This window comes from Protomyctophum bolini, assembly GCF_963924005.1.
Source record: "Protomyctophum bolini genome assembly, chromosome: 16".
Classification (NCBI taxonomy): domain Eukaryota; kingdom Metazoa; phylum Chordata; class Actinopteri; order Myctophiformes; family Myctophidae; genus Protomyctophum; species Protomyctophum bolini.
Genome location: NC_137877.1, coordinates 14280593 through 14300108, shown reverse-complemented (window position 1 = coordinate 14300108; position 19516 = coordinate 14280593). Strand labels below are relative to the sequence as shown.

Genomic DNA, 19516 nt, shown 5'->3' with positions numbered 1-19516 from the left:
ACACAAATGACTTACTGTAAACCTAATGAACCACTAAAATGTTTTTGAACGTCACACTGAGCAGAGGAAAGAAACCACACACGCACACACACACACACACACACACACACACACACACACACACACACACACACACACACACATGCACACGCACGCACACATGCACACAAGCACCCACAGGTCCTGAATGACTGAAGGTCAGTTGCCCTGTCCTCCCTCCCTCATCATAACGTCCTTTGAGAAGCTGATAAAAAAGGAACTTCTGGACTTGTCAGGTGATCTCACAGTTTGCATTGTATTCACTGTCAAGCTCCTTGCTGTAACTATAGACTAGAGGGTCTGCGCATGCATACTATAGTGAGTGGCAAAATGAGTTTAATGTTGTGTAATGCAATCAGATAGGACTTATTTTTTATTTTTTAATGTTTTGTTTTTTTTGGCTTTCGGAGGGACAGACAGTATAGGCTGACAGGAAATGGGGAGAGAGATGCGGGGAAGACATGCAGTAAAGGCCGTCAGCGTGTGCCTGGACCACTGAGCCATGGCCCAGGACAGATAGGACTTTTCTGTTTGGACTTGGTCAGAAAGTAGTTTTTTGTCACTCAGTAGGCGCGCCTCCCGCATAATGATGTTGTCACCTTTGCTTTCTATAATTATCTAATCAAATATATCTACGAATAGGGATGTTCTCTCTCTCTCTCTCTCTCTCTCTCTCTTTGTGTTTCCTTCCTTTCATCACAAACTGTGATAGTTCCTTGTAATTGATTAAATAGTGGCATGCAGGCAGACACTTTTATCACACTGTAAACACTAGCAAATGAAAGTTTCAGGCGAGACTTTGCGTTATGATCTGGTATCACTTAATGGTGTGCTCATCAGATATTGTGGGTCCAAGGACATCATTTGCATCATGCTCATGGCTGCTGCAGCTGCCTGCAGTACATGTCCATGTTTGGATAATTATTAGTTTGAGGACATTCCTCTGTCTTATCTGGAAGGATGGCAGACAGCCCAAGGCTTCTTTCAGCATTGGATTATTTTTATGTCTTCATTGACTACATTCTGCACACTTTTTTGCTTTTGTTTTAATCATGATGAATACAGCATACAGCTCTTTTTTCTCTCCTTTAAAACAATAAATAAATCCAGTATACATTTGTTTTTTACATAAAACCAGTCAAAAAACAATAATTTATAGTACAGAAATGTGGCCCCTCTGAAAAGTATGTTACGTAGAATATGTACTTATGTACGGAGGGGGGTGAAATTATGACAGGCAATTACTGCCGTCAAAATATCCCAGGTCAAAAAACACTTTGTGTTTGAAATAGCCACTCGTGCTTTCTAAGGTGTGATTTGGGGCCCTAAGGATGACTACAAAATCTTTCACAGCAAACGTTTTTAACTCATAACTTTGCTTCTGGGGGATCCCTGGAACAATATATTTTCAGATGAGGGTCGGCATTTTTTTAAGGTTTTTACTTAAAATTATGAATGACTGTGACATGCTTCCTAGATGCTCCCTAGATGCTCAAGCATCGCCCTAGGGAGGTCTTTGATGCACATCAAGGACGAAATGGAAGGATTACATCGACTCACTGGCCTTGGAACGCCTCGGGATCCCCCAGACTTCCCTCTCTGGTGAAGCTGTTGCCCCTGCGACCCGACTACAAATAAGCGGTTGTAGATGGATGGAAGCATGCCCAAAATAAGGCCAGTTTGAAAGTGAAAAAAAGGGAAATTTGTGACAGGAGTTTTTCATGTTCTCTTTCTCTCAGTTCTTGGATGTGGGCAGCGGGCACTCGGGTATCTGGGCGTCGTCCACGGAGCCCTCGGGCACGTGCACGGTCATGGTGCACGCTCGGATCCCTCCCAGGGGCTCCAGGACGTCGAAGACGCGGTCCCACACGTCCTGCTCTGGGTCGTACCTCTGCACGCAGTCCACCATGCACCTGCAGGGGTGGGGAAAAGTATACTCGCATGAAGTCTCCTTTGACACATTTAGGACTGAGACCAGATTCTCCAGATCTTGTCTTCTAAATCAGTTTTCTGGGAAAAAATCTACGTTTCTATATCAGCGGTTCTCAAAGTTTTTCATATCGAGGAGCCCCACAATTATATTTGGCCGCCGACCCCCATCTGAGAATAGGTTGTTCCAGGGACCCCCCAGAAGGACCCCCCAGAAGCAAAGTTATGAGTTTAAAATGTTTGCTGTGAAAGAATATATATTCCAAGAATTGCACACATATTTTTCACAACTTTTCAAAAATAGCAGATTATACAAGCTCATAGCACAGCACTCGGTGCCGTGCTATGAGCTTGTACACACAGGAACAGTTTTGACGTGGGTTTTGACATATAATAATTCTCCGCACAAGATCGGTATATCGGCCGATCATGAGAGAAATCGGTTCCAAAAAACCTGATGGGAGCACCACTCAGTGCTTTTTAAAAACCCCCCATGCACCCACCTGCTGTTCCACGAGTATCCCCCCACCACGTAGACCATGCCCTGGAACACGGTGATGCCCACGTCGCTCTGGCCGCGGGGCATGGGCGCCACCGCCGTCCACTGGTCCGCCGCGGGGCTGTAGCACTCGCAGCTCAGCACGTCGGCGTAGTCGCTGCTGCCCTTGAAGTGGTTCCCGCCCATGACGTAGAGGCGCTCGCCCACCGTGCACATGCAGTGGAGGCCGCGCAGCTCCAACATGTCGGCCCGCTGGCTCCACGCGTCATCCGCGGGGTCGTAGCACCACAGCTCGTTCTGGAAGGTGTCCTTGGTGATGCCACCTATAGTTAGTGGGAGAGGCAGACATTGTTACAGTGTAAGGGACAGTGAGCTCATGTTTATCATGTCTTTTTTTTAAGATTTATTTTTGGCTTTTATGCCTTTATTGATAGGACTGACAGGAGAGAGAGAGATGGGGGGGGGGGGGGGGGGGGGGGGGGGGTGACACGCAACAAAGGTCATCGGGATTGGGATTTGAACACCCATGAATCACTATGAATAATAATACTCACTGTAGTCTTCTGTGCATTACATGAAAAATCCTGTCAGATGGTCATAAGTTGATTGAGTTGCATACTGTTTCACCCTCTAACATTGTGTACTTCTAGTTTATTGAAATAATGTCCTGCACATTTGTCCAGTGCATAGCCTACTGCAGGCCTGGTTGACTAGATTTAAAATACATTTTCAAGCTCTTGCTACTGAAACGAACGATTATCTTTATGGAGAAATCCCGTCATTTACGATGCATCTCAATGGGTGAGAAGGACAGCTTGCCATGTCTCCTGTCTTGCTTACGTGCCTATTGGACGGGATGGGGAGAGACTTAACGACTTGACGAGGGAATGAGGGAATGAAGTGTGATTGGTGTGTGGCTGACTGGAAACAATCAGCAGACTGACAGATGATTACAGCTGGGCTTTTGCGACTCACCGAGTCACCGTGCCCTGCATGAACTAACGCTATGCTTCATTTCTGTTGTTCTACACAAACATAAAGGTTAGTTTAGCATCGTGACGTGTAGTGAGATAGTAGATTTGCTATTTTCACTAATATCGTTTTGTCTTTGAAATGGAATGTAGTCTCAGTCATACTCATGCTCCAAAAATGACAGTATAATCTTCAAGTAAATGGACTTAGTTATGTCCACCTGGCACTGACCGTAATGGAACTTTGCTGTATAAAAACGGTAGAAATGGTGAAGTGTGTGTTGTGTGTGTGTGTGTGTGTGTGTGTGTGTGTGTGTGTGTGTGTGTGTGTGTGTGTGTGTGTGTGTGTGTGTGTGTGTGTGTGTGTGTGTGTGTGTGTGTGTGTGTGTGTGTGTGTGTGTGTGTGTGTGTGTGTGTGTGTGTGTGTGTGAGGCTCTGACTCTGAGACAGTTCTTCTCTCTGTTTGGTTTTGAAGAGGAAGGAAGTGGTCAGGTGTTGCAAGCTGCAAACTGAAGAGAGCCTTGGCTTGTATTGTAACATCCATCTCCAGGATCTGCTCTTTGTTTTATTTTTGTTAAATCAGCTACTGTTTATCAAACTCAACCTCACACCCTGCACTACTGCTACAAATTATTTGGGCTTGTAGTTCATTGATTATATTACTTATACCCGTATTTCTTCAGAATCAGTCTATTTGTCTTGACAATTTGACTTTCAAAAATGTTCAGAAATAGTCAGGTAAAATAGTCCGGATGTGATGCGTTTTGAGCTTGTATCGGCTATTGTCGCTACTTTTGGTGACACTCGTGTATGACCTTCAAATACACCGAGACACAAGGTTACTGACACAGCAACGATATCGTACGAAAACTATTCTTCCTATGCATACTTACTTTAAACAGTGGCTAAAGGAATCAAATTAATATTTGATAATGTAATAATGTTGCAAAAGATACAAAATGAAGTGTACTTCGAATGACTGCATGTTGTATTTAGCCTTGTCGTTTCTGTGAGATGTTCTCTGGCATGCCATGCAAGCAGACGGAACCATACTCAGACTTCTGAAAGCTGCGGTTTGGCATTGTTTGAAAGGTCTCTAGCTGTCTCTGACCCACTTCGATGGACCACATCTCTTTGTGTTTCCTGCATGCTCTTGGTCTGATCTGCACGGCAAAGAATTCCCGCCGCGGTGTCAAGCTAGTTTCTTCTCATCCACGGTTGCTAAGAAACAACTCGAGATTAGAATTTGAACAAAGCCCGAAAGAGCCTATATGAGAGTATGACGTGCAACAGAAAGTGGGGTTGATGTAGGTCAACAACGCAGGCTCTCTGTGGTGTACGTCACTACCTTAAGGCCTGAGTGTTGTTAGTTACGATCTGCCCATCCAGCTCTCTAAACTGACCGCCCCAGGGAATAGCTGTTACACATCCACTTATTTTTTCATGTCTAAAGGAAGGACCCCCACATTCACTTGTATTTTATTTGGCTGTGGACCCCCATAAACAAAAACAGTTTTTAGGGGCGCTAGCCGCTAACCCCTCCTATGTCCAGCTTTGAGGGTTTAACACAAACATTGTCCTAACCTAAAACGAACATTGAATGCCGTTGACAATGAATGGCCAGTTTTGATTGTTTGTGTTTGTGCAAACACAGACATATTGACAATGAATGGCCAGTTTTGAGTGTTTGCACAAACACAAACATTGAAGAAAAAACTGAGGACACAAATTGTGATTTGCTCCTAATGAGTTGATGTATGATGATAAGAGCGCCCCTCACTTCTTTGATGTATTTATTTAGCAGTTAATATAGCATTATTTGGATGCTATATTAACTCTTGTTCCTGGGGACCCCCTGGAACCCCACTGAGGTCGGGACTTTCCATAGACCATTTTTGGTGGAATTCCCTTTAAAATAAGGAAGGCAGTTTCATCTATTCCCCCACCGATGGAAATAACTGGATGGGGCATGCATTTCCAACTTGCATCGTTCCAAGTAGGCCAGTGCCCAGCCCAACGGGTACCGCTGTAGTCCCAAAAAAGACGAGCGGTCTTCCAGTACCTGAGACATACATCAGGTCACCGTGGACGCTGCCCGCATGGCCGTAATGTGGCTCCACCATGTTGGTCACGAACGACCACTCATTCTTCCTCAGGTTGTAGCACTCTACCGTGTCTGAAAAAAATGACCACAGAGAATGTAGAATTGTATAGTACAGTACAGTACAGTGGTCAACCTTTTTCATGTCAAGGCCCGTAACTGTTTCGGCATTTGAGCCACGGACTGGTCACCATTTGATGAGATTTTAGCCCCTCGAACCCAAAATGTAAGAATTGTGTTATTTTGTCCACAATTCCATGATGTATTGATGTTGGTACCGTTCGAGAGATAACAGGCAAGACAATAATCTCCTACATTCTATAATTGTGTAGACTAAATTTAGTAATGCCGATGTTTACAATTTGACGCTTGAGCGCGTAAAATGAAACCAAATGGACCCATAAGGGTCCATTTGGTAAAAAAAAATGTCTGTCGACTACTTTTTTTTCACTGAAGAAAGCTAAATAAAAACTAAGCTATGATGACTAAAACTGAGACTAAACAAGTGTGGAATCACGCATTGCGACACGCCCGCCAAAATGCATTTTTGTTGACTAAATCAACCGTAGATTTAGTCGACTAAAATCTTAAACACTAAAACTAGACTTCAGATGACTGAAAAATGACTAAAACTAAATTGAATTTTATTAAAAGATTATGACCAAAACTAAATCAAAATTCAACACTGTAGTACACTGCAAGGAAATGCTGGATGAACCAGGCTTATTTATAGAGGCAGCATATCGGCCTCACTCACCGATCTCTCCCGAGGCGTTCCTTCCGCCGACTGCGTAGAGCTTCCCTTTCAGAGCGCTGAGATGGAAGAAGGTCCTCTTCTCGTTGAGCGGAGCGATCTGAAGCCACGTGTCAAAGCGAGGGTCGTAGCGGTAGGCCGTGTCCACTGCCGTCTTACCCTTGGTGTCGTAGGTGATCTGACCTGTATGGACGGTGAAGAGCACACACAAACACATTCTTTCTATTACCAGTGAGACGCCTGAGGGCGAGAAGCGACCTCGGTCGCGTGCGCGCATCCTCCGCCTGGGTGACAGCAGACTGCTGGGTCGAGCGCTGGTGCTTTGGCTTGCATGGGGGGTCAGATCAGCATATGGAATGAATTCTGTACTGGCCATATATGGAGCGTGTCTTGAGTGTACAGGGTTTGATGAGGTCAGATCAACATATGGAATGTCAGAACAGGTCAGCTCCATATATGGAGATCTAAGCGGGGGCAGTGTTTTGAGTGTGCAGGGTTTGATGAGGGTCCAGGTAGGGCTTGGCCTTAATAATCTGTTCACCCTACTACTACTACTACTACTTTGGGGCGAACATTGATTAGCTCTGCAAGCTGATAAAATGAAAGAAAAAATAAATCCACTGACCGCCGACGATGTAGAGGAAGCCGCCCAGCAGAGCGACGCCGTGCTGGTAGCGCGGCACCTCCATGGGCCTCAGCGCCCTCCAGTGGCCACCGCCGCCGCCGCCGCCGGTCTCCTCCTCCTCCGCGGGGTCGTACAGCCGCAGCTCGCGGCTCACCACCAGCTGCTGCCGCATCACGCCGCCCAGCGCCAGCAGGCGCGTGGCATCGGAGCGGATGCGCGTGCGCTCCGTCTGCAGCAGCGGCTGCATGAAGGGCATCATCTGGTAGTTGCTGGCCTCCAGCAGCAGGTTGACGCAGGCCGCGTCCGCGCGCATCACAGACCTGCCGCTGCCGCTTCCCTCCTCGTCCTCCTGGAACGAGACCGTTCACTTTTAGTCGTATTTTAGTCATCTGAAGTGTTTTAGTGTTAGTCTATTTTTTTACCTTCTTTTTAACGCTTTTTTTTCACCCAGTGTCAACTGTCTTAATGTAATCCTGGGTGCTATACACTTCCTCTGACAACCTGGGGAGTGCAACGGACTGACCTCATGCTTCCTTCTATGCATGAGGAGTCCAAGCCGCTTCTTTTCACCTGACGGGGGGGTTCTGATCTGTCCTGATAGCATATTTAGAACCAATTACAATACATTTAGTTTGTAAGACAATCAACTTCATCTTATTTTCCATAATCCATTCAGAAACCAGGTTTAACTCTAGTTGAAGCACCTCATTGACGTGTTCAATACTCTCTGATGATGCATACATAGTCGTGTCATCCACATAAATCCCCATACTTTAATACATACTGTATGGCATATCATTTACAAAAATAGAATAAAGAAGGGGGCCAAGACAGCTTCCCTGTGTCCTTGTGACACTTAAGTGTCTCAATCTTTGAAAGGGAAGCATTGAACATTGTTTCCTGTTCACTAAATAGCCCTTAAATATATCAATTGCAGAAGTAGTCATGATCTATAAGGTCAAAGGCTGCGCTGAAATCCAAGAGCACCACCCCGACGACTGACTTCATGTCAATCTGTTTGAACCACTCATCAGTAAGACATGTCAGTGCAGTACTTGTAGAGTAACCTGCTTTGTATGCATGCTGTAAATCTGAGTTGATATTGTTATCTGCAAAATATTGCTGGATCTGCTTAAACATAACTCCCTCCAGAAGCTTACTCAAAACAGGCAGAATGCTGATGGGCCTACTGTTTGGATCTGTAAAGGGCTCCCAGGCTCCCTACTGTTTTTTGACAGAGGAGTAACCTTTGAAAATATGGCCTACAGCCAGGCTTAGCAATTAATTTAGCTGATAACTGAAGCAATCTGCCATCGATGTTGTCAAACCCACAAGGTTTATCACACTTAATTGTATGAAGTAGCTTTACCATAGCCTATCGACACTGATAGGCTTGAATTCAAACACACAATCCTTCTCACACATATGATTTTGTATTATAGCTTTGGACAGCCCACCACTCACAGGCAACATTTGATTTCTTAGGCGTGATTCATACTCCTATTTTAGAGTCTGTAGAGCCTACAATGTGACGTCATTTGAGGTTTGGGGGCGGGTACCGTCCTAAAGTCTGTTCTTCGGTGCTACTGAAAGTATGAATCGGCCCTTAGTGTGTTCACTTTACTGAGGAAGTAATTATTGAAGTAGTTTCAGTAATGAATTCTCCATTCAGTTAAATAAATGAGGGTGTTCTGGCCATTTTACTTCTACCCATAGCATCATTAAGTACTCTCCAAAGTGTTTTACTGTCTCCATGACACTCCTCAAATTTAGAATGATAGTATTTATTTTACCTGGGAGATGTGGATGAGCTCGGTGGGGCTCATGAGGGGGAAGCGGACGTGGCGCATCAGGGCGTAGACGCTGGAGGGCCGCGCTGTGGCGTCGTGGTCCAGCCACACTCGGGCGATGCGGTACAGCTCCATCTCGGAGAAGCCCCGCAGGGAGTCGCTGGACAGCGCGCTCGCCAACGTGGCCTCGGACAGCTGCAGGTAGCGGCCGCTCTGCACCAACGCCGCCAGATTCTGGCTCACAAAGTCACCTGGACACACAGTGGCGAATGAAAGAAATCACACATGTGTGAAGTGAGGGGCGCTAATATATTAAAGTCTAACTCATGTTGATTAGCTGATGTAATGGTGATGTAAAGCAAACGGTGCCAACACAAACATTAAATGCCATTAACAATAAAGAGACAATATTTGACGTAATGACGTACAAAATGACATGTTTTCCCTTCATTGTCAATGGCGTTTATTAATGAATGCATGAAATGACATGTTCCTGGTTTGTTCAATAATCAGTTGGTATCCAATGCATTTTGCTTGCCAGGAATGAAATGGAGTCATGAGTTCCATTTCCACTCACCTATATTCCCCTTGAGGTCGTCCAGTTGCAGGTCAGCCGCCATGCGCTCCACCTCCACACAGTTCTCAATCGTGATCTTCACCCATTAAAACAAAGAAATACAGAAATGGGGGACATTTACTACCTCAGCTGAATAACTCAAAATCTATGGAGCTCTCCGTGGTTTCGATAAAATGTGTGATGTTCGGAGGTCTTTGCTGATTATCCGGTGGTCTAGACGGAAACATTGGCACTTTCCAGAGCAAGGATGGCTTCATTTTACCTCGCTAGCATTGACGCTATTTATTTAGCATTAAACATGGACACGCCCCAAAACAGGATGTGGGTCCAGCGTGTGTGCTGCATTGAAATAGGCTCGGCAGTCTGAGGTTGGCTCTGCGTCCAGCAGGTGGCAGTATTAAGTGTTAAATAAAATCACACCCGTGTGAACTGCATGGTGCAACTCCCCTCTCCCAACTCCCCCCCACAACAGCGCCTCTACTGGTACTAATAGTCATACTCGTGCTCATTAACGTCACATAGGTGAACAACACGGACATTGCTGTTCCTTGGAGTGGTTGCACCACTCAAAACCCCCCAAAAACAATGAGCCTGTCTCACTCACCTCACTGCTGAGCAGCTGGTTGCAGAAGGCCAGGACGGGGAGGACCTGCAGGAAGTTGGCTGCTTCCAGCGTGTCCTGCAGGTTGGTCATGTTCAGGGTGACTCTGGACGTGTAGATGAAGTCTATGATGTTCTTCAGACCCGTCTTAGTGAGCCCGTGCAGCTTGATCTCTCCCATCTCCTGCTCCCTCATGCCACCTATAGGGGCGTGCACACATGGACATCAAAGGACATCAAAGACATCAAAGGATATATACAGTATATACATCAAAGGACATCAAAGATGTAAAGGAGCAACTTGGACACTCAGACATGAAGGAAGCATGAGTTCAAGTCCGTTGCTCTCCCCATGTTGGCGGAGGGTGTGTAGAGCCCAGGGTCACATTAGATAATTGACACAGGGTTGAAAAATGGGTTACAAAATCGTGGGATAAAAATATATATTAAAAAAAAAGGACATCAAAGACACCAAAGGATATACCGTATGCAGTATATATTTTGTGTAACAAATTTGTTCAAGAAAGAAATCCATGTCGTACACTGCATCTCCACTAGCTAAAGAGTGCTGGGTTGCGCCCTGAATATAGCTGATCTTGTAGATCAGGGGTGGGCAACTTTGACGATGGATATATATATATATATATTTCCACACTCACTCCAGAGAGGCCACGTTGCATATTACTGTCGTAGCAAAAATAGACACCTTTTGAGCTTGTAGATCGGCTATTTTTGCAATATTTGAATTGAAATCCTGAAAAAATGTGGCAATTATTTTTATTGGAATCATGAGAAATTACCTTTTTATTTAATTTCAAATTAATTTAGTTATAGTTATGTTAACTTTATGAACTACATCCAAACACATTGGACATACAAAAGCGGGTCATGTTTGCATGTTTGGAATTGTAACAGCTGAAATCAATAATATATCAGTATTCTGATATTAACCTGAGGGCCGCATTAAGTGTTAAATGTTGTAGATCTTCTATTTTCGCTATTTTCGTCCAAAAGTGCCCTCTTACGGGATTCCGGCCCCTGCCCCTCTAACACTCTCTGCACGTCCCTTTGGGAGAAAACCAGACGGAGGCGTGTGATTATACTAGTATGGCGCGCTCAGTGGTGTGCAAATCTCCGCCATGCCGAGATCCCTCCGTCGTTCTCTGTGTGTTGACATGATGAAGGATGCTGATTGTTAAACACTTTGACTGCATAATTAATTCATTAATTCCTTGTTGTGTTGCAGGGGCGGTCTGAGAAAACACACTTGGCAGTTTTGAACTCTACGGCTGGAAACGGAGGACAACACGATTACAAAGAAATGAAAGAATATGTAAGTGACAATAACAGACACACTTTATGATCAACTTCATGTTAAATTAAAATGATTTGTCCAGCAGAGCATATCATAATATGAAGAAAAACTATGGTCAAATGATTATTCAAAGTAATAGTACATATAGCAATTGATTCAATTCAGTTCAAGAATAGCTTAACCCTAAAATTGTGACGCTATTCTCAATGTGCTGCTTGTAATAGGGACCACTATAGTCACAGAATTCCATATGTCACCAATTCTGGTGTAACTACTGTAGCAATCAACACCAAAGTGGACAAATATTACAGGTATTACTCATAGGCTGCGATGTGCAATACAATGTGTCATGTTGTCACTGGGCCTCACTCCTTTGTGAATCTCCAACAAGAGGAAGTAGGAACTTGGCCACCATACCCTAAATTCAATTGACACATTTGCACCACCACTGGTCTCTGTCTTCGACACGCTTCAAGCTGTCAAGGCCTGTTCATTCATTCTCACCACTTAGGTGGTGAGAAAACCATTTTCTCTGACTTCAGGCAGGTTGGGCTGAGTTGAATGTCTGGTTGGGCTGCCTGAGTTGAATGGCTGCGGATGATATTAAGTTGTGAGTAATTCGGGGGGTTTAGGAGTTTGTGTTGGTGTTAATCAAATGCAAGGCTTAATTGCACCAGACTGCATTTCTGTCTGTCTTTCTCACCCCCTCTGTCTCTCTCTCTCCCTTTCTATCTCTGTGTTTGTGTGTGCACGTCAGTATAGGCACACAATCTATATGCTTGTGTCTAAACGTCAATAGCAAATATGTTTAGAAACGTCACCAATAACAACAAAAGCTATACTTTACAAGATCAATGCAATGTTTTGCCGATCAATTCGCAGATTTTTGTTATAGTGGGAAAAGAAAACCTTCCCTGCCTGTGGCCTGGAGATAAACATCACAGCAGTGATTTGTATGGTTTCCAGATCGTTATCTTGTGCTGGCGCATCAGGCATCGTCACAGCGGTGCAGCATCAGCATCATAGCAACACCTCAGCAGATACCTCACATTTCAGCAACACATCACGTGTTCACACATGAATTTGGTGCAGCCGCCAGATGACAGTGACAAAGGACTCAAGACCTGTTTTATACCTCGACATAAAAAGTATCAACAAACATTGGCCAAGTTGTTACTGTAAATAATAAAAAAGTAGTATAGTATAAGAAATAGGGAAAATAGCCAATGTTGCGAGGCATTGTGATTTGTGAGCTTGTACAGTAGATCTGCTATTTTCACAATATTATCTGTGGAATTGAGTCAAACAAAATGTAATGCCTCAAGTCCTATACAATCCTACGTAGTGCTTGTCAGGGTGGGGGGGTCCCCATAATAGGATTATTCTGGGGGTTCATGGCCTGTAAAGGTTGAGAAGCCTTAATTGTTCTAGATAGAAAAGCTGTTTCTCAACCAGTGGTCCACAGAGACTGTACAAGATCTCCGCAAAAGCTTTTTGCTTTTTCAGCCAGACAGCTGAGTAAATCAACATTATGAAGGATTATTGTGAAGTGCCTATTTTTGTGCCGTACCCTTTGAATTGACTTTATTCTGAAGAAAATGTGTTCTAATAGACTGGTGAAGTGGTGATACATTAGGCTTTGTTGGGAAATCAAATAGTTTTAAATCCAAAATATAACGCTGTAACTTTTGTTAGTCTACATCTATGCACCTGCAGTGCATTCATGCATAAAAAAACACCAGGCGTCAAACTGTAATCATTCCAGACATTGTGGCCGGCAGTTTAACCCATTTTGCGTGCGAACGCCTTTTGGTGTTATAAGCATTATGTTATACTTTACTCTTGAAAAATAGCAGATCTACAAGCTCATAGCCCCTATGAGCTTGTAGGTCTGCTATTTTTTTTTAATCGTGAAAATGTGGCGCAAATCTTTGAATTTACGTTCGAACATTTTTTACTCAAATATTGTGTAGTTCCAGGGGGGTCCCTGGAACTACATATTTTCAGATTGGGGTCGGCGGCCAATTACAGATAATTCTTGGGGTCCTTGACATGAAAAAGGTTGAGCACCACTGACATTGAAACATAGGGTTTTTCAGAAAACTGTAGAATTTAGAAGCCATTTGTAGCGAGAATTGAGGATTGTTCGGAATATGAGCCCACAAAGGGTTGAGATTGAGAACCACACGCTTTAGAACAAAGGTTGCTGGAATGAAGTCAAACACAGTTGAAACAAACGGCTTGTTTATGTGAAGAAAAAAACCCTACAGTATTCCAGTGGATTGATTACATAATACAGTGCAAGCTGCTGCTGCTGCCAACCTCTAAAAACAGGAAGTCTAATGCAGCACGTAGTCAGATGGTGAAGTCTTAACAGCTTTGCTGCTTCTTGTCTTTTGCTGTATATTTATGTTGACGTGAAGTGAAAGTACAAATAGCGGTGCCTTGTGACACTAGACTACTGTATCTTCTATGATTCTGAATCATAGTTAGCATTAGGGCTATGGACCAGAGCTAGACTATACTATAATGACCGCACTGTGAAATGAGTTTACGATTTACAATTTAGGCATTTAGCAGACGCTCCTAATCCAGAGCGATTTGGGAGGCCCTACCAGGCCTCCTGCCTGGCAGTTCAATCCAACCTCAACATCCTTCTACCGATATACTCACTATCCCTCCTCTGTGTACATCTCAGTCTGGCCTCTCTGGCATTATCTCCAAAACATGCGCTGACCCTCTGATGTACTCGTTCCTGATCCTCCTATCCATCCTTGATACTCCCAGAGAGAACCTCAACGTTTGTAGACTGGGAACCTCAGTTCTTAATGGTACGGGGACTCACCAGTGAACATGGCCTTGAAGTAGTCGCTGGCCGAAGCCATGATGATTCTGTGTACTGGGAACCTTTCCTCGCTGCTGTCCCCGGGCACCAGGATCACATCGCACAGAGTCTCGTCTAGCCGAAACGCAGCAAAGCCCTTTTGGGGGGAAGAGGAACAATATGGAGCAATTAGTTTATCAGCTGATAGTGTGTATACGGTATAGGCCTGTCTCCATTATTACATAATCGCCTAATCGCAAATTAACTTTTGCATAATCGTCATGATCGTTTGGTTCATACAGTTTTAAACAGGTTTTTAGACAGCTGGTGGATGGAAAATAAGCTCCACTTCCGCGGACGACTTGCGCGACGGCCAGATTCCCGGAAACGCTCTCCTCCGCGTCAGTCGTCCGCAGAGGTGGAGCTTAATTTCCATCCACCAGCTGTCTAAAAACCCGGAAAAAGAAGCTGTGTGCAGCTTCTTCTGTCCGCGGCTGTCGGACGTTTTGCGCTTAGGTGTGGAAACAGTGTATAAGCACTGGGCCAGGGCTTTACCTGCAGGATATCAACACTGTGCTGGCTGCTGCTGAACACCCTGGCCAGCGGCCTCGGGGGGAGGTGTGGCTTCACGTAGGCTGCTGCTGCTGCTGGAGGAGGAGGAGTTGGTTTTGGGGGCGTGGCCACTGGGGCATGGACGGCCGGGGGCTGTGGTGGAGGCGGAGCTCTGGCAGCAGGAGCAACGCCGGAGCTTGGATGTTGCCGGTCTTCTGCGGGGTTACAATATTATTGAGACACTTTAGACCTACTAGAGGCCGATTGTACATTAACCATCATAATTCAAAATCATGTAGTTCTCAAACGTTTTCGTGCCAAGGTCGGAGGACCTTCCAAAATAGATGTATGTTGCCACGGACCCCTCCGTCTGAAAATGTTTTTTGCCAGGGACCCCCACAGAAGAGAAATACCTTTGAAAAACGTGAGCATTTGTGCAAATCTTTGAATATACGTATATATTCTCTTCATAACATCTTCGCTTCTGGGGGGTCCCTGGAACGAAGTATTTTGAGATGGGCGTCCGCAGCCGAATACAAATAATTTTGGGGGTCCTTGACAGGAAAAAGGTTTGAGCACATGCACTGATATAGAATCAAATCAGTTTTTGTTAGGATTTAGAAGGAATTTTGTAGAATCGGCCTCAGGTCGTTAAAAAAGGGTTAGTTGTAGACCTTGTTGGGGAGCCGGCCTGTTGTCCGGATACGGATTCGGGGGTCCGTCAGGCTGGGGAGGAGGCGGTCCACCGGCGGCGTCCCGGTTCTGATGCCTGCTCCCCAGACGGGACAGCCTGCGTTGGAGCCGGCCGGGACCGCTGTCATCCCCACTACCCCTAGAGAGAGAGAGAGAGAGAGAGAGAGAGAGAGAGAGAGGACATCATCATCATTTTTCGACCGCGGTCGAGATCATGGATTTCACAATGCTACGGCAGACTTTCCGGTCCTTCATTGCCACCCCCAGTTCCTGCTTACTGATGCATGTGTCCCTATAGCAATGACATCAGGGAACGACCGTTTTCTACCTTTGGTCTGCTTTGAGGCAGGACTCCAGAGAAGAAGGGAAGATATAACCTCATTGTCAGCTCTGTAGCAGTGGCCGGCAAACTGTGTTCTTCTGGATCAGACTAGTGAAGAAACACGGAGGACATAATGGACCGCTGTCATCCCCACTATACAATACCCCTAGAGCCCTGGTTCCCAAACTAGGGTCCCCTTTATTTTTCTCCTATATACAGGTTTAATGCTTGTCTTTAGTTCAATGTTTGTTTTGTAAACGCCATTGACAATGAAGGGAAGTTTTACGTCAATAATGTGCTCATTACATCATATTGTCTTTTATTGTTAATGGCGTTTAATGTTTGTGTTTGCACCGTTTGTTTGACATCACCATTACATCACCTAATCAACATGAGTTAGACTTTAATATATTAGTGCCCTTCACTTCACACGGGTGTGATTTTTATTTTCAAAATACATTACCATAAAAAGCATAATTTCTCATCAATTAAAAACGTATTTTCAGTAATTTTATTTTAATGGGTACCCGGTACCCTAGCGTGTTGGGTTCAGTACCCGGTATACCCCAGCATGTTTGGTTGGGTACCTGCGATTGGCGTCTGGTGGCTGCTGTCCATCGGCTTCACGCCGGGTAGAAGACCTGAGTGGAGACATGTTTATTCAGCTATTTCATTTTCATCACATATATCTTTTTCTTTTTTAACAAATTTACCTGATAGACTCGGCATAAATTATTGCGATTTAGCACATGGAGCCAAGATAATGAACACATGATTTATATTCTGTGACATTTTTCAGAGACAAGCAAGAGAGAAGACATAATGATAAAATACCAAATAATAGTACTAGTAAAGTAATAATACTGGATTTAATGAAGTATATAAGATAGAAATGAAGTTAAAGTGTAGGTTGAGCAGCATCCAGGTATGACAAACCTCTTAAGTAAGGGATAATGCATGGCTACTGATCAACTGTAGATTTAGTCGACTAAAATCTTATATTTAGTCAACTAAATCTAGACAACACTAAAATAGGGGTAGGCAACCTTAGGCACCAGTGCCAACATTGGCACAAAGGAGGGTGATCACTGGCACACTGGCAAGTGTGTGAGAGAGTTGTTTTGGTTTTAAATAAACTATTAAAAAAAAGCAGTCAAATTAATGTCCCTCACATTTGTGTGTAAATTACATCCTGCATTCTACATTCATTAAAACTGAACTCTGTTATTTCCCTAAATTACATCCTGCATTCTACATTCATTAAAACTGAACTCTGTTATTTCCCTAAATTACATCCTGCATTCTACATTCATTAAAACTGAACTCTGTTATTTCCCTGAGTCTAATGATCATTATAACAACGTGAAAGAAAATATTTAAAAAGTACAAACTTTATATTTATGGACAAGCAAAATATGTTTTTTCACGTGGTGTCATTAAAATTAATTAATGTTGATATGGCACACTGACAATCTAGAAAAAAGGTTGCAGACCCCTGCACTAAAACATTGAGTAAAATGTGACTAAAACTAAATTCAAACACTGTTACGCGGTACCTTCATTACGTTGAACACACACAAAATAATGTTGGTATTTAGTAACTTTTGAAGGTTCATTCATGGCCGTAGCAGCGAGCTAAGCGCTGTAAAACGCCATTAAACGCCATGTCCAGCGCTGTGACTCACCTGGAAGAAGAGATCCTCCGCATGAAACTGCTTCTGAGACTAGCTCCCTCCAGCCTGAGGACCGTACGTGAAGACCCAGGCCTCCGAGGTAGAATGTGAAGCTACGGTATACGTAGATGTCCCCTGCAGCCCAGACCTCTCAGTTAGGGCTGTCACGAAACGATTATACAAATTTAACTTGGTGATCAATTGTCACACAAATAATTGCGATTACAGATTTAATTGCGTTTTGGAGCATTGAACATTGGAAATATTAATCAAAATGCCTCAAATGCCTCGTAATGCTGACGATTATGCAAAAAAGTATCTCAAAATTATTGCGATTAGACGATTCTGGAATAATTGTGACGGGTCAGAACAATATGAAACTATACGTACTCCTGATACCGCCTGCAGCCCAGGGACCTCTCAGAACAATATGAAGCTAGACAGTACAGTAGAATTCTGAAACCATACAGTACAGTAGAGATGTCTCCTGCAGTGCATCAGCAACTGGTTTGCGAGCAACAATTAACACGTCAGGGGGGGTGTTTCACTCTCACTCTGTGTCTTAACCAACACCTTGCCCTCGCTTCCTGCGTTACAACTTCTCCTTCCTTTATCTTCTCTGCATCTCGGGAACCCTCCCCTCGCATGCCCTCGACTCTGAGACGATGACTTAGGATCCTGACTGAATTGTTGTTGTTGTGTAGGCTCACTAGACTGTTTGCAATGCATTGTATTACCTTTATTGTTTTGACTACCTCAAACACTGCACACCAATAAGACAAACTGCAATTATTGACTCTTGAACAATGAACATGAAAAGCATTGTTTGTTTTGGGCATTTATTATGCTCTGTATCAGGTTAGTGTAGATATTAGGGTTGTAACGATACATTTTTACCAGCGATACGATACTTATCACAATATACTTGGTTGACGATATGATACATCGACGATATTGGTTCATTATGGGGATACGATACGACACGATTCAATTATTTGAAATCGATACATTAACTATTTAGCAAATACATTAAACATGTGTGAAACTTGTGGATAGTGCAGGTTTTTTAAGGGAAAGATGTATTATTATGGATATAAATAAGTAAACACAGTGACTCTATGGCAAATAGATGGACATTATATTTGGACACATATGGACAAACCCTCGCCTTGACATGAACACAGAGAATACACACATTTATCGATAGACCAAGTGTAGCTATCTGGAATGGAGAAGTAGTTAAACCCATCATTTAAAATTGCTAAATAGTGGGGGGGCCCTGACGAAGGCTGATTGCCGAAACGCGTTGGTCCTCCCTTTTTGTGTAATGATCTTTGCCATGCCTTAACTTACAATATAGGCTTTTTTCACCTCACTGGAACAGAGTGCCTTGGATCCTCTTCTTTATTTTCACAATGCACATGGTATGCAAATGTATTATTTCCATTGCAAAATGATTCGATACCGCTTCTTTCCATTGCAAAACGATACGATACAAAGTCAAATGATACGACACGATATTTGCTGTTTACATAACGATATACTTCTATATTTCGGTACACTTACTATATCGTTACACCCCTAGTAGATAGATATACAGGAATCCAAGGGAAGGGCAGATAGAGGAGAGACCTGCAAGACAAGATTGGTGTCTTATTCAAACCCAGGTCCTTGGGCTCACAGTATGTGGTCTGTGTGCACTGGCTGAGGAAGCCAGTTTTACAGAAGCATTGTTTATAATAGAGAACTGCAGAAGATTGCATGCTGGTTTTGGCCTTTATACTGTGGATCGAGTTTCACTGTAAAAGGAAGTGGCAGTTAGTCAGTAAGTACAATTTTGAGGTATTTGTACTTTACTTGAGTATTTCCAATTCCCAGTACTTTTACTTACCAAATTTTTACTTCACTACAATTATTTGAAAACTTGAGTTACTAGTTACTTTGGTGATTTAAATTTTGATTAACCACTTCAACCCTATACATTTCGGCCATTTGAAAATAGCCGATCTACAAGCTCACAATGCATCGCAACAATTGTGAGCTTGTAGATCGGCTTTTTTCAATCGATTTTCTACACATTTTGAACTTTCTACACTTTTTGGTCAGCAATGACTAGCTTGCATCGGGCCCATTTTGACCGACGAATGAATACAAAATATAGGTAAAAAGTAGCCCATTGCATCGCAATGAAACTTCTTGTGCGCTTATAGATTACCTATACTGTATTTCTGCTATTTTTTGGACAAAGCTTG

At 43.6% G+C, this 19516-nt stretch overlaps 2 protein-coding genes across 5 annotated transcripts in view; one reads left to right on the top strand and one right to left on the bottom strand.

Moving 5' to 3' along the window:
• Positions 1-19516, top strand: part of popdc2 (popeye domain cAMP effector 2) — a 357428-nt gene that overhangs the window by 43700 nt on the left and 294212 nt on the right. The gene's annotated exons all lie outside the window — the stretch shown is intronic.
• Positions 134-18971, bottom strand: LOC308331174 (kelch-like protein 9). Of its 4 annotated transcripts, none has more exons than XM_080786417.1 (14): positions 18831-18971; positions 17277-17399; positions 16179-16232; positions 15251-15408; positions 14580-14791; positions 14046-14181; positions 9890-10086; positions 9286-9361; positions 8712-8959; positions 6919-7267; positions 6297-6476; positions 5501-5614; positions 2472-2790; positions 134-1952 (listed from the first exon to the last, which is right to left on the bottom strand). In XM_080786417.1, the coding sequence occupies exons 2-14, from the start codon at positions 17297-17299 to the stop codon at positions 1775-1777; spliced, it is 2244 nt and encodes a 747-aa protein (XP_080642543.1). In that variant the 5' UTR covers positions 17300-17399; positions 18831-18971; the 3' UTR covers positions 134-1774. The 4 variants fall into 4 exon arrangements, with proteins under 4 accessions (XP_080642543.1, XP_080642542.1, XP_080642544.1 ...); XM_080786416.1 differs by having other exon boundaries at positions 17277-17425; positions 18831-18970; XM_080786418.1 differs by lacking the exon at positions 18831-18971 and adding an exon at positions 17655-17757.

Bases quoted from the DNA above. Each gene is read 5' to 3' on its own strand.
- LOC308331174 (XM_080786417.1), bottom strand. From the start codon at position 17,299: ATGCGGAGGATCTCTTCTTCCAG. The intron at 16,233-17,276 runs GTGAGTCACAGC...GTCTCCACTCAG, and splicing joins CGGAGGATCTCTTCTTCCAG to GTCTTCTACCCGGCGTGAAG. The intron at 14,792-15,250 runs GTCTACAACTAA...GTAACCCCGCAG, and splicing joins CAGGCCGGCTCCCCAACAAG to AAGACCGGCAACATCCAAGC.